We start from the raw sequence: 16,380 nt of genomic DNA on the forward strand, positions 1-16,380 counted from the left end.
CTTATTAGCCCACTTGTCACCGCTTTCACACCATCTCACCTGGAGGTGCCTCCAGCACACTAATGTGCAGAGCTATCCATGCCCCATCATAACAATACTTTGGTGCTAGAAGTAATGGCTCTATGCTTCTGTGATCCACATGTCCTTGATCATCATGAGAGGTTGTTTCCAACCTGGTAACAATATAACAACTCATCCGTGAGAGACATGCACCTCAGTGGACCAATTGAACAATGAAGCCATTAACACCACATTATGTAAATAGTAATGGCCAAAAACATCTAATAGGATAAAGGCTAAGTACAGTGCAATAGAATGTCGCTGACTTTAACTGGCTCTTTGAATGATGCTTTCAATTATAACCTTGCTAATGTAATTCATTGTTTCACAGCCGAAAATGCATTTTTAAAGCTTCACTGAGTCTCTATTTCAGAAATCAGGTTTAATCAGTCATGTACATTGAACACATGCACTGGAACGTCCTCTAAAGAGATTGACAAAGTTGCCCGGGATCTACGCTCGCTCCGGCTCTTAAAGGGACATGACCCCCCTCCCCACCATGGCAGGTTTCTATTGTGGAGGGAAAGTGTTCATCTGAGATATAAATGGCCTGTGCCTTTAAGAGGGCTGTCCCCCCTTTCCCTCATGCTCCCCTCAACCACACAGAGTAGACACTCCTCCTGCGAGCATTTGTGAAGCAGCTCCTGTCCCTTACGTCTCTTTGTGAGGAAACCGAGGGCACACTTTCTAGAGCATAACTGGAGACAGAGACACAGAGTTCCAGGCAGGACGCCCAGGGTTCCAGCCTACAGCCACCCCTGACCCAGCCCTGAGGGGGACAGCTCCCCCAGAGCACCTTGGCCAAGAGGTCCACAAAAGGAGAAGAGACGCTGATCAACTGGACCGTCCCAGAAAGTGAGATGAGAGTTGATGATGATATGAATCCAACTGATCAATGCTAGATTTGAACCCTAAGTGAGAGGTGTATTGAGTGTGTTGTGTTAAGTAGCAGTTTTCTCTTGAAAAGTTAGAGTGAAGTATCCAGGTTACAAAGATAAAGGCTCATCGAGAGAAAACAAGAGAAAGGACACTTCAGCTGAGAATTTATGCATTTTCTACCCAGTTTCAAGAAGTGAAATTGAGATGGTTTAAAAAAAGAAATATTGTCCCATCTGTATTCTTAATTCACCACCAGCGTTTATCTTATTTTTTCAGCTGTCTGTAACGCAGCATGAAAGACTCCATTGAAAGCACTCTCTGCGAGCTGGATAATATTCCTGTCTGAAGCCTTGAAACTTTTGCAGACGTCTACAGAAAAAATAAACCTATAACAAGAATAAGAATAAGAAACATTGCTATGCTGGATCCCATATGAGTAAGAGACTCTGCCTGGACTTGGAGAAGATACAGGACTGAAGAGATGTATTCCGGCTGTGGAGTTGGAGTGGCCAGCATTCAGAGCCAGTATCAGGTCAGGGACTCTGTCAGACCATACACCGGACCTGGAGGGAATGCACAGGTCCCAATGGAAACCGGTGTGACCCCAGCTAGGTGCCCAGTATATCAGGTTCAGCCTTACAGTGGGCAGCCCTCCTGCACTGTGAACAGTGTTTCCAACACACAGCCCATGCCGCTGCCTACACCTCTAACTCCACCTCCCACCGCACTCAAACCGAGCCAGGGTGGGTTCAAGAAGGTGTGTCGCACAGAGGAGGACAGCCCGTGCCCTTTCCCAGGACTGGCCTCAGGAGTGCTGGAGATGCGTGTTAAGGAGGGTAGTAAGATCCGTAACCTCATGGGTTTTGCCATGGCTCGCATGCAGGGGGATGTCAGTGGTGGTGGGGATAGTGGAGGCGGTGGCCTGAGGCAGGTCATTTTCTCTGGGTCAGGTCGTGCCGTCACCAAGACCATCACATGCGCTGAGATCATGAAGAGAAAAGTGGGGTGTCTGCACCAGCTGACCAAGCTGCGCTACAAGGGCGTGAGGGAGGTGTGGGAGAGCCACGAAGGGGGGACATCGGAGATGACCGTTCACAGGACCGTCCCTTCCATCAGCATCCTTTTGTCCAAAGACCCCCTGGACCCCCAGGAGCCCGGCTACCAGCCCCCTGAGACCCTCTGTGCTCTCTGGGAGGAGAGAGAAGGTGTGGATTCCCCACAGATAGCCAGCAAGAGACCTCTTGGTCTGTCCCCACACAGCAGTTTCCCTGACTCTAAGAGAGCGTGTCTGGGTCTGGACGAGGGGACTCTGGCTCTTTCCACCCCACTGGCTAACTGACTGACTGAACTGGTATCAAACAGTCGAGTGGGAAGGATCAGAGGAGTTCATTCTGCACTGCCCTCCACTCAAGCACAGTGCTGAAACAATCAGAACCTTCACTCTGACAGAACAGTGCTTTCTGAGGAGAACTGAGCACCCTACACACCCCATCCTCCAGAGGTCAGTCAAAATAAGACCTGAAAGCTAAGCTTGTTTCTGTAGATACAGTATTTATTTAACCCATTTCTCAGCACAATCAATCGTTCGCCTTTGTGCCCAGAGATACTTAATGTCATCATACTGTATGTCACACGGTAAGAGCTTAGACATGACAGCAAACTTGTCATCACATTTCAAAACATCAACACAACAAAACACAGAGCGACCAATCACCCAAGAGCCCAGATTTCTGCTTTCAGTAGACTGACAATACCTTTTGACCATTGTAGTTCTGTTTTCCTAATTATATCCTACAACTGCAAATCTCTTAAAATGCACAAGGTAGGTCCAAGACATTGTAATGAATACAGAGAATATCTACACTCCCCTGTGTATTTATTTGGACAGTGAAGCAAAACATTTTTATTTGGCTCTATACGCCAGCATTTTGAGTTTGAGATCAAATGTTTCATATGATGCGACAATAGAGAATGTCACCTTTTATTTGAGGGTATTTTCATACATATCTGTTTTACCATTTATAAATGAATGCACTTTATGTATCTAGTCCCCCCATTTGAAGGTGTCTTAAGTGTTTTGACAAATGCATTTAGAGTATTATTACGCTATAACTGAATTTGTCCATATACTTATGGCACCTTCAAATGGGGGGACTAGATACATAAAGTGCATTCATTTCTAAACTATCCATAATATGACAAATGTATTATGTTTTCAAATATCCAAACATTCAAATAAACTATATGCAGAAAAAGCCTTTTTTGTGTTTTTATCCCTCAGACTTGCCTATAGTACTGTACAAAGTCCTGATTGAAAAGGAAATCACAGCGTGCTGATGTGTTGATAAGAGTAACGGGAGTGAAATTTGTCTAAGAGACAGCTGATTTAATGACATGGCCACTGATAAGACGCAGCTCCAGAACCAAGCAGCCTGACAGATGCTGGGGGCTGAAATACAGGGACAGATTATCATTAAGATTACAACACTACATTGCAGAACACTAGAGAAAAGGATTAAAACTAGGGTTGATATAACTTCACACAGTCAGTGTCCCTCCAGAATATGAAACCATAGCAGCAGACTCAACTCCATACCATTACTACAGTGCTAAGGTTCACGTAGAGGATATCTTATGCAGTGTTTGGGAGTAGTGAACTACATGTAATTCAACTAGTAATTTAAATACATTTTGCAGTAGCTTGGTGTTAGTTGAACTCAATTCAAATCTGGGTAGTGTTTTCAGAAGTTAATTACTTTTTAGAGGTGTAACTAACTGGAACTACACACAAAGAAATAATTGGTGAAATAGGCAAGAATGTCCTTTTCTTTGACGGCATCAGACCTGCCTAATTCTCACTTGTAACAGTTTTTGTGTTGAATAGGCTAAATTACACATTCTGTTAAGAAAAATACCATCCTTTGGTATTTGCAAAACATTTTGGGACTGTATCAACAGTGGGCTAATGAAACAAATACTAAAATATCGTTTTTGAGAGGTATTTTCCTTTAACATCTGACTCCAGAGTGATATGTTATTGCAATTTGTAGTATATGACATTTCAGATATGACAATTTATCACTAAGTAGCTTGGATGTTTATCAAAGTAACTTTAGAGACATTCAACCTCAAAAAGCACAAGAAAGACGATTGACAATTTATTTCCATAATGAGCAAAAGCTATTGGTTTTCTACCCAAAGTTGCAAAGAACATTTTGTGATCCATTTAATAAAACACAAGAGACAAGCAAAATGGATAAAAGGGTGTGGTGGCAGTAGCAGGAACAGTGGTATCTAGTGGGCAAAACGGTGTACTTTCACACTAATTTATGGTAAATAATGCAAGCGACTTCAATGGCTAATTTCTCTGAACAGGGGAAAAATACCATCACCAGATTCACATGGAATACATTACAAAGGATGAATAAGCAATACTCTAAGCAGCAGCTCCATACTACTTGTCAGACAGAGAACTGATATTGTATACTGGTTGTTGGGTGAAGGTGTGGGGGTCCGTGGGTGGCTTTTGATCATTTTATTGGATTCCTCATGCCTTAAATCATTGTTAGGAAGAATTATGGTCCAATATTTATTGAAGAATATATCAATCCTATAAATTAAAATGGCCAATTTGTGTGAAATCAATTAGATTTATTTCAACAAAATAATTTTTCAGGAATGCTAATCTTATCTGTTTCGACCTACAGAAACGATTTCAGAACAATCTGAGATGGTGGGTGTCATGGCTTGCTGAAATGACTCTTTAGTTAGGTAAACTATATGTTTCTTAGCGTAGCTCAACTTCTTTAGCGTAGCTCAACTTCTTCCAGTGTGAAGTAATTAGTAGCTTGGTAAACTATATTTTCAGAGTAACTTCCCCTTCCCTATATCTTATGGGATACTGTACATCTGAGTCAAAAAGGAGCAAAGTAGTCCTCGCTCCATCCGTTTTGGGCGACTCATTCAAATACTGATAAGTGTAAGAAGGTTTTCCTTTATCAAAAACGATTAGATACTGTCCCAAACAAAGATCACACTTCCCCAGAGGTATTAGTTCTAAATCAGCCATGCCTGCTGAGTATGATAACCTTTTACAAATGGAATTAAGTATCCTTTCCCTTCATCATAATGAAAATATGCAAGGACAACAATTGGCTTAATACAATCCATTCATCAAAATGCCTTTAGAACTCTGGAAACAGATTTGAACAATTACAATTATAGTGCAATTTGTCAAGAAGTGTGAGCCCATGCACTCCTAATATTTTGGCTGAGATTACATCTTTCAAAAAAATGATAGAAAATCATGAAATGCCAAACAGTGCTTTTGTAGCAAAGGTCTGCCTGCGTTTCACTGTCTAGAGCAGACACAACCTTTAACCACCTTCTCAAACCCATTAAATGAATCTGAGCAAAGCAGAGAACCAAAGGTTGAATACAAAAATGCTGCGACTGTAATAAAGCCCTTATGGAACAAACCGTGTGTCCTCAAGACTGGAGAAGGTTATCACTTCAGGTCGCTGTTATCACACAGTGAACAGCTTTCAGTGAGGAGCCTGAGGGGCGGCCAGTCAGTGATGCAGGTCACATAGATAGAGGCTCTATAAGTAAATCTCCTATCGACCTGCTGAATCCGTTATCAAGCATGACGAATTCTGGGCCAAGTGTAAAATGCAGAGAGGGTAATTAGGGAGAACTGGATAGTGTATATCTGAGTGAGAGGACAGATAAAACACTGTGACAAAAGCATTACCCTAGAGCCAAATCACATGTGGCTGCTGGGAAATAGCATATCAGAGGAGACAACAAGGTACCATATGAGTGTGTGGTGGACAAGGATAAACAAGCTGGAAGTCTATTTCCCCAATGACATTGGTTTTCTATGAAGTACCACAGCTTTTTGTATGGAACACATCAAGTGGTATTCTCCTAAAACATATACAGTGGGGAAAAAAAGTATTTAGTCAGCCACCAATTGTGCAAGTTCTCCCAGTTCGCTTCAGTGAATGTTCTGATGGAGGAGCCAGAATAAGACAGTGTTGAACAGCAGAATGCAGTGGTAGTCCAAATCAAACCACACTTGTATAAGGAAGAGGTATAGTGGGGGAAAAAAGTATTTAGTCAGCCACCAATTGTGCAAGTTCTCCCACTTAAAAATATGAGAGAGGCCTGTAATTTTCATTATAGGTACACGTCAACTATGACAGACAAATTGAGAGAAAAAAATCCAGAAAATCACATTGTAGGATTTTTTATGAATTTATTTGCAAATTATGGTGGAAAATAAGTATTTGGTCAATAACAAAAGTTTCTCAATACTTTGTTATATACCCTTTGTTGGCAATGACACAGGTCAAACGTTTTCTGTAAGTCTTCACAAGGTTTTCACACACTGTTGCTGGTATTTTGGCCCATTCCTCCATGCAGATCTCCTCTAGAGCAGTGATGTTTTGGGGCTGTCGCTGGGCAACACGGACTTTCAACTCCCTCCAAAGATTTTCTATGGGGTTGAGATCTGGAGACTGGCTAGGCCACTCCAGGACCTTGAAATGCTTCTTGAAGCCACTCCTTCGTTGCCCGGGCGGTGTGTTTGGGATCATTGTCATGCTGAAAGACCCAGCCACGTTTAATCTTCAATGCCCTTGCTGATGGAAGGAGGTTTTCACTCAAAATCTCACGATACATGGCCCCATTCATTCTTTCCTTTACACGGATCAGTCGTACTGGTCCCTTTGCAGAAAAACAGCCCCAAAGCATGATGTTTCCACCCCCATGCTTCACAGTAGGTATGGTGTACTTTGGATGCAACTCAGCATTCTTTGTCCTCCAAACACGACGAGTTGAGTTTTTACCAAAAAGTTATATTTTGGTTTCATCTGACCATATGACATTCTCCCAATCCTCTTCTGGATCATCCAAATGCACTCTAGCAAACTTCAGACGGGCCTGGACATGTACTGGCTTAAGCAGGGGGACACGTCTGGCACTGCAGGATTTGAGTCCCTGGCGGCGTAGTGTGTTACTGATGGTAGGCTTTGTTACTTTGGTCCCAGCTCTCTGCAGGTCATTCACTAGGTCCCCCCGTGTGGTTCTGGGATCTTTGCTCACCGTTCTTGTGATCATTTTGACCCCACGGGGTGAGATCTTGCGTGGAGCCCCAGATCGAGGGAGATTATCAGTGGTCTTGTATGTCTTCCATTTCCTAATAATTGCTCCCACAGTTGATTTCTTCAAACCAAGCTGCTTACCTATTGCAGATTCAGTCTTCCCAGCCTGGTGCAGGTCTACAATTTTGTTTCTGGTGTCCTTTGACAGCTCTTTGGTCTTGGCCATAGTTGAGTTTGGAGTGTGACTGTTTGAGGTTGTGGACAGGTGTCTTTTATACTGATAACAAGTTCAAACAGGTGCCATTAATACAGGTAACGAGTGGAGGACAGAGGAGCCTCTTAAAGAAGAAGTTACAGGTCTGTGAGAGCCAGAAATCTTGCTTGTTTGTAGGTGACCAAATACTTATTTTCCACCATAATTTGCAAATAAATTCATAAAAAATCCTACAATGTGATTTTCTGGAAAAAAAATCTCAATTTGTGTGTCATAGTTGACGTGTACCTATGATGAAAATTACAGGCCTCTCTCATCTTTTTAAGTGGGAGAACTTGCACAATTGGTGGCTGACTAAATACTTTTTTTCCCCACTGTAGGCCTACAACTACACTGAACAAAAATATAAACGCAACATGTAAAGTGTTGGTCCCATGTTTCATGAGCTGAAATTAAAGATCCCAGAAATTTTCCATAAGCACAAAAAACGTATTTCTCTCAAATGTTGTGCACAAATTTTGTTTACATCCCTGTTAGTGAGCATTTCTCCTTTGCCAAGATAATCAATCCACCTGACAGGTGTGGCATAGCAAGAAGCTGATTAAACAGCATGATCATTACACAGGTGCACCTTGTGCTGGGGACAATAAAAGGCCACTCTAAAATGTGCAGTTTTGTCACACAACACAATGCCACAGATGTCTCAAGTTTTGAGGGAGTGTGCAATTGGCATGCTGACTGCAGGAATGTCCATCAGAGCTGTCGCCAGAAAATGGAATGTTCATTTCTCTACCATAAGCCCCCTCCTTCGTTTTAGAGAATTTGGCAGTACGTCCAACCGGCCTCACAGCCACAGACCACGTGTATGGCGTCGCCTGGGCGAGCGGTTTGCTGATGTCAACGTTGTGAACAGAGTGCCCCATAGTGGCAGTAGGGTTATGGTATGGGCAGGCATAAGCTACGGACAACAAACACAATTGCATTTTAATGATGGCAATTTGAATGCACAGAGATACCGTGACGAGATCCTGAGGCCCATTGTCTTGCTATTTATCCGCCGCCATCACCTCATGTTTCAGCATGATAATGCACGGCCCCATGACGCAAGGATCTGCACACAATTCATGGAAGCTGAAGATGTCCCAGTTCTTCCATGGCCTGCATACTCACCAGACATGTCACCCATTGAGCATGTTTGGGATGCTCTGGATCGACAGCGTCTTCCAATACCCACCAATATGCAGCAACTTTGCACAGCCATTGAAGAGGAGTGGGACAACATTCCACAGGCCACAATCAACAGCTTGATCAACTCTATGCGAAGGAGATGTGTCGCGCTGCATGAGGGAAATAGTGGTCCCACCAGATACTGACTGGTTTTCTGATCCACACCCCTACCTTTTTTGTTTATGGTATCTGTGACCAACAGATGCATATCTGTATTCCCAGTCATGTGAAATCCATAGATTAGGGCATAATTTATGTATTTCAATTGACTGATTTCCTTATATGAACTGTAACTCAGTAAAATCTTTGAAATTGTTGCATGTTGCATTTATATTTTTGTTCAGTATAATACTACTACTACTACTACTACTTCTAATAATAATAATAATAAATACATTTTAATATTGATTAATAATAACCCTTTTCTGTTTGCCAAAGCCTACCAATGACATGCATGTCGATTAAGGCAGCCCCCCGCACCTCTCTGATTCAGAGGGGTTGAGTTAAATGCGGAAGACACATTTCAGTTGAATGCATTCAGTTGTACAACTGACTAGGTATCCCCCTTTCCTTTCCCACTGCATAGAGAATAAATTCATTTTGAACTTGTGATAAAAGTGTGCACTCTATTTCTTCCCTTCTCCCCCCCTGCAGCAGATGAGAGCGAGGTCTCTCGGAGTTTGCTATCTCCCTGCCTCCAGATGGTTCCATATTTTCTTGTCTAGAAGAATGGGTGCTGCCTCCATTTTTCAACTCCCCTTATCTGGGAATCCTTTCAATTGAATATTTACTGGGCCTATGTTTTCTGCCTGTTTTAGCCCCACTGAACACACTATTCCTCTTGCTCGGGAAAACAGGCCGAAGGGGTTTTCTTCCCCCCTACATGAACACTCTCACTCTCCGTCTCCCTAGTCAGGGAATGGGACAGTGATTGATTATGTGATTATGCCAGAAAAGAACGGAAGGTTAAGCTGGGCGCAGCATGGAGGTATTAATGAATGACCATACAGGGAATATGTTCAACAATAGAGAAAAGTATGGATTATGACAGGGGGGAATACCTCCTCCATCTTGTGTCAAGAATAGAATAGATGGAGTTAATCACTTTTTTCCCACACTCTTATTTCCTTCTTCACTCTGTACACCACGGATTAAGAGGCACACTCAAACAGCCATCGAAAACGTCTTATTGCAATATAACTGGCTGGCTGGGATCTATCTGCATAAACAAACCAGGGCACAGCTCCTCCCTGGTAAGTGTCTTGAAATGTATTTAAAAAAAACACTTTTCTGAAATTCCTCCATGTTGGATTAATCAGTGCAGCTGAGGATGTAATTGCAGTGCTGAAGTCAAAGTTGTAAGTGCAGATAATGATGACTGAATAAAGGGCTGCCAGAATTCTAAGTAAAACAATTATGAGAATTGCAGAGACCATTGTGCCCCTGATTTATATGCTCTAGAATTGTAGCAGGCCACAATGCAAAATTATGGGATTTTAGTTTGTTTTATATTGATGCAAGAGTTGCAAGGGTTCACGGAATTGGTATTAAACAAATTGGTCTATACCCCCAAATTCCATTTCTGATGTGCAAGCTGAAGATTGAATGACAAAAGTGGGTTACATTGAGAAGAAAAGAAAATTGGCCTAAATGGTGGTTTTAATCATTTTTTCAAGAAGTATGCCTGTCTTCTGAAGCTTTCTCAAAACACTCAGAGAATCTCCATTGAAATAGCTTTTTAGTCTAGGACTAAATTAATCCGTGTCCAGGAAACCGCCCCTCATTGTGTTACATGGGTTATGGTACAATTGTGAAAGCTGTCAATTAGGTTACTTGATCTGACTGTTGCTGCCCCCTGGTGGAGGTGAAATATTATAGAGGCCTACATTTGGAGAGGACAGTAGTAAATATCAATAGTTCTATATGCTTCATGTTCAGGCCGTTTAAGGGACTACATGATGGAAAGACATGTTTGTTTTGGCACGATAATTAGTAAAATTGTTCAGTACATTCATTGATTGATGATCCTCAAGTTATCGCACTTAGTCGAACTTATAGGGCCCTAGCCCAATATCGGACTCGAACATTACTCCTTAGGCCAAGGACCTTACATTTCATATGATATGTTACGAATTCCAATTTGTTGTGGCTAACGTTAGCTTGGTGGCTAACAGTAACGTTAGTTAGGCTAGGAGTTAGGGTTAGAGTTAAGGTTAAGGTTAGCTAACATGCTAAGTAGTTGCAAGGTAGTAAAAAGTAGTAAGGAGTTGCAAAGTTGCTAATTAGCTCAAATGCTAAAATTGTCCATGATGAGATTAACACACAACCTTTAGGTTGCTAGATGTTCGCGTTATACGCCCACCCATCCACCCTCCTTTTGTTGTTGCCTTAAGTACAGTCGTGGTCAAAAGTTTTGAGAATGACACAAATATTAATTTTTACAAAGTCTGCTGCCTTTTACTAGTAAGAGTAAAAGTTAAGAAGAAGAGGAAGCCTGAGGAGCCTTTGCAGGTCTTGTCAGAGGAGAGTAGTGATGAGGGAGGTTCGGGTCGCAGTGTTGTTCTGAGAGAAGTGGAGTTCAAGGTGTTGGTGAAATTTAAGGATCAAGGTGGAGGCACGGCGGTGAGTCCGGTCGCGTTAACTAGGGATTTGGAGAGTAAAGTAGAGGTTGTGTCTGCTAAAGTTCTTTGTGATGGAAGTTTGGTGGTGGTGTGTTTCAATGCTAAACAGTATGAGAAGGCGCTCAAACTCAAGCAGGTATGTAAACGTGTGGTTGATAGTAGCATGCCGGATCAAACTGGATGGAAGTGGGTGAAGGAAGTAATTACAGGAGTTCCAGAAATTGTTAACATGCAAGAAATAAAGGACCACTTAAAGGGAGGCTCTCTTATTGAGGCAAAGCGCCTCCAGATGACACGAGATGGGAAGAAGGTGGATAGCTTGTCAGTGCTACTAAACTTTGAGGATCTGGTATTCCCAGGAAAAGTTAGGATTTGGTATATGAGTTACTATGTGCGAGCATATGTTCCGAAACCATTGCGATTGCATTGCTATAACTGTCAAAGGTTTGGGCATGTGGTGGCGGAGTGTTAAGGCAAAAGGAGATGTGCAAAGTATAGGGGAGAACATGCATATGGGGAATGTGGAGACGGGGTCCAGATAAAGTGCTGTAACTGTGGGGTCGCCCATAGTGTAGCATATGGGGGTTGTTCAGAGATGAAAAGACTGCTGGAAGTGCAGCAGGTGAGGAGTGAGCGTAACATTTCATATGCAGAAGCAGTGAAGGTAGTTCATGCAGAAACAATCGGGGCACCTAGAAGAGCAGGTATTCCAGGGCAGATTGCGATGCAGGTTGGGCGTGATGGAGGGAGCAGAATGGGGGAGAACACAAGACTGGTAGGAGACATGAGGAAGGTTGTTACATTTGTGACAGCAACAATCAATTGCACAGAAAAATTACAATCGAGGACTAAGAAGATAAAGATCATAGTGGAGCAGGCAGTGAGATATCTTGGGATCACAGGACTGACATGGGAAAATGTACAGGATGACTGATTGAGAATCTGTCCAGCCAGGAATCATATATTGGTTAATTTGCATTATGGTGTTAATCCTTCAATGGAATGCCAGAAGTTTGATGGCTAATGGGCAAGAGTTCAAACAGCTTCTTGAGGAGATACCAGCCAAACCTGATGTGATATGTCTCCAGGAGACATGGCTAAAACCTACTCTAGATTTTGTATTACAAGGTTATGTTGCAGTCCGTAGAGATAGGGTGGCAGGGGGAGGGGGAGGGTGTGCTACCTTTATAAAGTGGGTGATCCCATATAGGTGTGTGGGAGAGGGAGTTGAACAGGAGTATGTATTGGTAGAGGTGTGGCTGGGAGGGGGGAATATGGTAATAGTGAACTTTTACAACCCATGTAAAAGACTGGAGTAGCTGGCCCTTGGGAATGTAGAAGGTCAAGATAGGAGACGGGTAATGTGGTGTGGGGATTTCAATGATCATAGTACACTCTGGGGAGGGTTACGGACTGATGTAAATGGACAAGCGTTGGAGGAACTCCCGAGTGGCGCAGTGGTCTAAGGCACTGCATCGCAGTGCTAGCTGTGCCACTAGAGATCCTGGTTCGAATCCAGGCTCTGTCGTAGCCGGCCGCGACCGGGAGACCCATGGGGCGGCGCACAATTGGCCCAGCGTCGTCCAGGGTAGGGGAGGGAATGGCCGGCAGGGATGTAGCTCAGTTGGTAGAGCATGGCGTTTGCAACGCCAGGGTTGTGGGTTCGATTCCCACGGGGGGCCGGTATGAAAAGAAAAATAATGTATGCACTCACTAACTGTAAGTCGCTCTGGATAAGAGCGTCTGCTAAATGACTAAAATGTAAATGTAGGAACTACTGAATGAGAAAGGGCTTGCGAGTCTTAAAGACGGCCGGGGAACCAGGCTTGATCCAGTAACTGGAAATGAATCTTCTCTGGATCTTACTTTGATCTCAAGTTCAATGGCAGGCAGATGTAGTTGGGAGGTTTTGGAGGAATCTACAGTGGGTAGTGATCACTATCCTATCATGTGTACTGTAGGATTGTGGGAGGAAGAACCAGTAGGAAATGGAGATGGATATTTGGCAAAGTGGAGTGGAGTGGGGTCAGTTTCAGGAGTTGAACAGGAGCTGTCTCAGGTAGGTCTTAATTCAGATATAGAAACAGTCAATGATGGAATAAGAGGAGCAATAGTAGGGGCCGCAAGGCAGGTGATTCCTATGGGGAGAAAGAGGAAGGCAGGTGATTCCTATGGGGACAGGGGGGAGAAAGAGGAACGCTGTTCCCTGGTGGATTGAAGAGTGTAGTGAAGTGTTGGAACAGGGCTTTCAGAATGTTGAAAAGGTCCCATAATTACCAGTACCTGAATCAGTATAAACAAGCAGTAGTAAGGAGTATCATTAGGACAGCTAAGAGGGAGTATTGGCACCGGTTCTGTGGGAACATAGGCAGGACCACTCCTGTGGGAGAGGTATGGGGGTTGATTAAGAGGATGAGTGGGGTCAGAAGAGATTGGGATCTCCCTATGCTGAAAAGTGGGGAGATTGTTGCAGTGAGAGATATAGAGAAGGCAGAGATGTTAGCCCAGGCATTTGTGAAGGTGCACAGCTCAAATAATCTGACAGAAGAGGGCAGCGTGGGAGAGAGAGGGTCAGAGGAGAATATCCGGGGGTCCTGGATCAGAGAGAGATGGTGGGGGATACATTGAATGGCCCTTTTACGTTGGCTGATATGAAGAGAGCATTAGCTAAAGCTGGGGTAACATCTCCATGGAAGGATGAGATATGTTACATCATGATGGCTCATCTGGGACTAAACACCTCCCTCTGCAACTGGATCCTGGACTTCCTGACGGGCCGCCCCCAGGTGGTAAGGGTAGGTAACAACACGTCTGCCACGCTGATCCTCAACACGGGGGCCCCTCAGGGGTGCGTGCTCAGTCCCCTCCTGTACTCCCTGTTCACCCATGACTGCATGGCCAAGCACGACTCCAACACCATCATTAAGTTTGCCGACGACACAACAGTGGTAGGCCTGATCACCGACAACGATGAGACAGTCTATAGGGAGGAGGTCAGAGACCTGGCCGTGTGGTGCCAGGATAACAACCTCTCCCTCAACGTGATCAAGACAAAGGAGATGATTGTGGACTACAGGAAAAAAAAAAGAGGACTGAGCACGCCCCCATTCTCATCGACGGGGCTGTAGTGGAACAGGTTGAGAGCTTCAAGTTCCTTGGTGTCCACATCACCAACAAACTATCATGGTCCAAACACACCAAGACATTTGTGAAGAGGGCACGACAAAACCTATTCCCCCTCAGGAGACTGAAAAGATTTGGCATGAGTCCTCAGATCCTCAAAAGGTTATACAGCTTCACCATTGAGAGCATCCTGACTGGTTGCATCACCGCCTGGTATAGCAACTGCTCGGCCTCCAACCGCAAGGCACTACAGAGGGTAGTGCGTACGGCCCAGTACATCACTGGGGCCAAGCTTCCTGCCATACAGGACCTCTATACCAGGCGGTGTCAGAGGAAGGCCCTAAAAATGGTCAAAGACTCAAGCCACCCTAGTCATAGACTGTTCTCTCTGCTACCGCACGGCAAGCGGTACCGGAGCGCCAAGTCTAGGTCCAAAAGGCTTCTCAACAGCTTCTACCCCAAGCCATAAGACTCCTGAACAGCTAATCATGGCTACCCGGACTATTTGCACTGCCCCCCACCCCACCCCATCCCCCTCTTTTACGCTGCTGCTACCTTGTTTACTATTTATGCATAGTCACTTTAACTCTACCCACATGTACATATGACCTCAATTACCTTGACTAGCCGGTGGCCCTGCACATTGACTCTGTACCGGTACCCCCCTGTATATAGCCTCCCTACTGTTGTTTTATTTTACTGCTGCGCTTTAGCTATTTGCTTTTCTTTTCTATTTTTCTTTAATTAACACTTTTTTCTTTTACATTTTTCTTTTTAAAAACTGCATTGTTGGTTAAGGGCTTGTAAGTTAGCATTTCACTGTAATGTCTATACCTGCTGTATTCGGCGCATGTGGCAAATACATTTTGATTTGATTTGATCTCAGTGACATTGCAATGGGGAAAGTATTGGGCCTTTACAATAAGGTGTGGCAGGAAGGGAAACTGCCTGGATGTTGGAAGCAGGTGGTAGTGGTGCCAATACGGAAATCTGGGAAAGACCCTACTAGTCCTTTAAGCTATAGGCTAATAGCGTTGACGTCTCACATATGTAAACTTATGGAAAGGATGATAATGATAAGACTGACATACTTTCTGGAGAGTAGAGGACTAATGTCACCAGATCAAAGTGGGTTCAGGAAAGGCAGGGGAACGATGGATGCTGTACTGTGCCTTGAGTCAGTCATACGGAAGGCACAGGCAACTAAGGAGGTGGTGGTAGCCGTTTTCTTTGATGTAGAGAAGGCTTATGATGTGGTAGGAAGGCCTACTTATCAAGCTGGATAACATGGGGGTTGGAGGAAGGGTTTTTAACTGGATGAAGGATTTTATTTTTGGCCGATCAATACAAGTGAGGGTGGGGAGCTCTGTCAGAAAGCTATGAGGTGGATAATGGTACCCCCCAGGGAAGTGTCATTAGTCCTTTGTTGTTCTCCATTATGATTGACGATGTATTCTCTCAGGTGAGACCTGATATTGGGAGGTCATTGTTTGCGGATGATTGAGCGCTGTGGAAGAGAGGGAGAAATATTACCCATACAGCCAGAAGAGTTCAAGAAGTGATTAGTGAAGTAGAGCAGTGGTCCCACAGGTGGGGCTTCAAGTTTTCAGTTGAGAAAACAGACTGTGTTTTTTTCTAGAAGGAAGGTTGGGGAGGAAATATACTTGAAGTTGTATGGAAGGAATCTGGAGATGGTGGGAGGGTTTAGGTTCCTGGGGGTCTGGTTTGACACTCGAAGGACATGGGCGGAGTATATTAACAGAGAAGTTGTAAAAGGAAATAAAATATTGAATGTGATGCGTTGCTTGTCAGGAATGGAATGGGGGGCAGATAGAATGCCGTTGAAAATGATATATATATAGCACTGTTAAGGTCATCAATGGATTATGGAAGTATAGCATATGGATCAGCAGCTCAGACATCTTTAAAAAAGCTAGATGTTATCTAGGCCCAAGCCCTAAGAATATGTTGTGGAGCATTTAGGACCTCCCCAGTGGCAGCGATGCAGGGAGAGTTGGGAGAGATGCCGTTAAAGCTAAGAAGACAACAGCTAGCCATGACATATTGGGTAAATCTACAAAGACATATGGTTACACATCCTACAAAAAAGGTGCTCCTAGAGTGCTGGGAACATGAACAAAATCTAAAT

General features: G+C 43.8%; 1 protein-coding gene across 1 annotated transcript; it reads left to right on the forward strand.

The window, feature by feature from the left end:
- Positions 1-1,675: 1,675 nt before the first annotated feature.
- On the forward strand, positions 1,676-2,278 carry LOC311128551 (ribonuclease P protein subunit p25-like; the record flags this gene model as incomplete). Its single annotated transcript, XM_084160739.1, has 1 exon — positions 1,676-2,278. Exon 1 carries the CDS (start codon positions 1,760-1,762, stop codon positions 2,276-2,278), a length of 519 nt encoding a protein of 172 aa, XP_084016865.1. The 5' UTR covers positions 1,676-1,759.
- Positions 2,279-16,380: the final 14,102 nt, after the last annotated feature.

This window comes from Coregonus lavaretus (assembly GCF_964263955.1).
Source record: "Coregonus lavaretus genome assembly, chromosome: 4".
NCBI lineage: Eukaryota > Metazoa > Chordata > Actinopteri > Salmoniformes > Salmonidae > Coregonus > Coregonus lavaretus.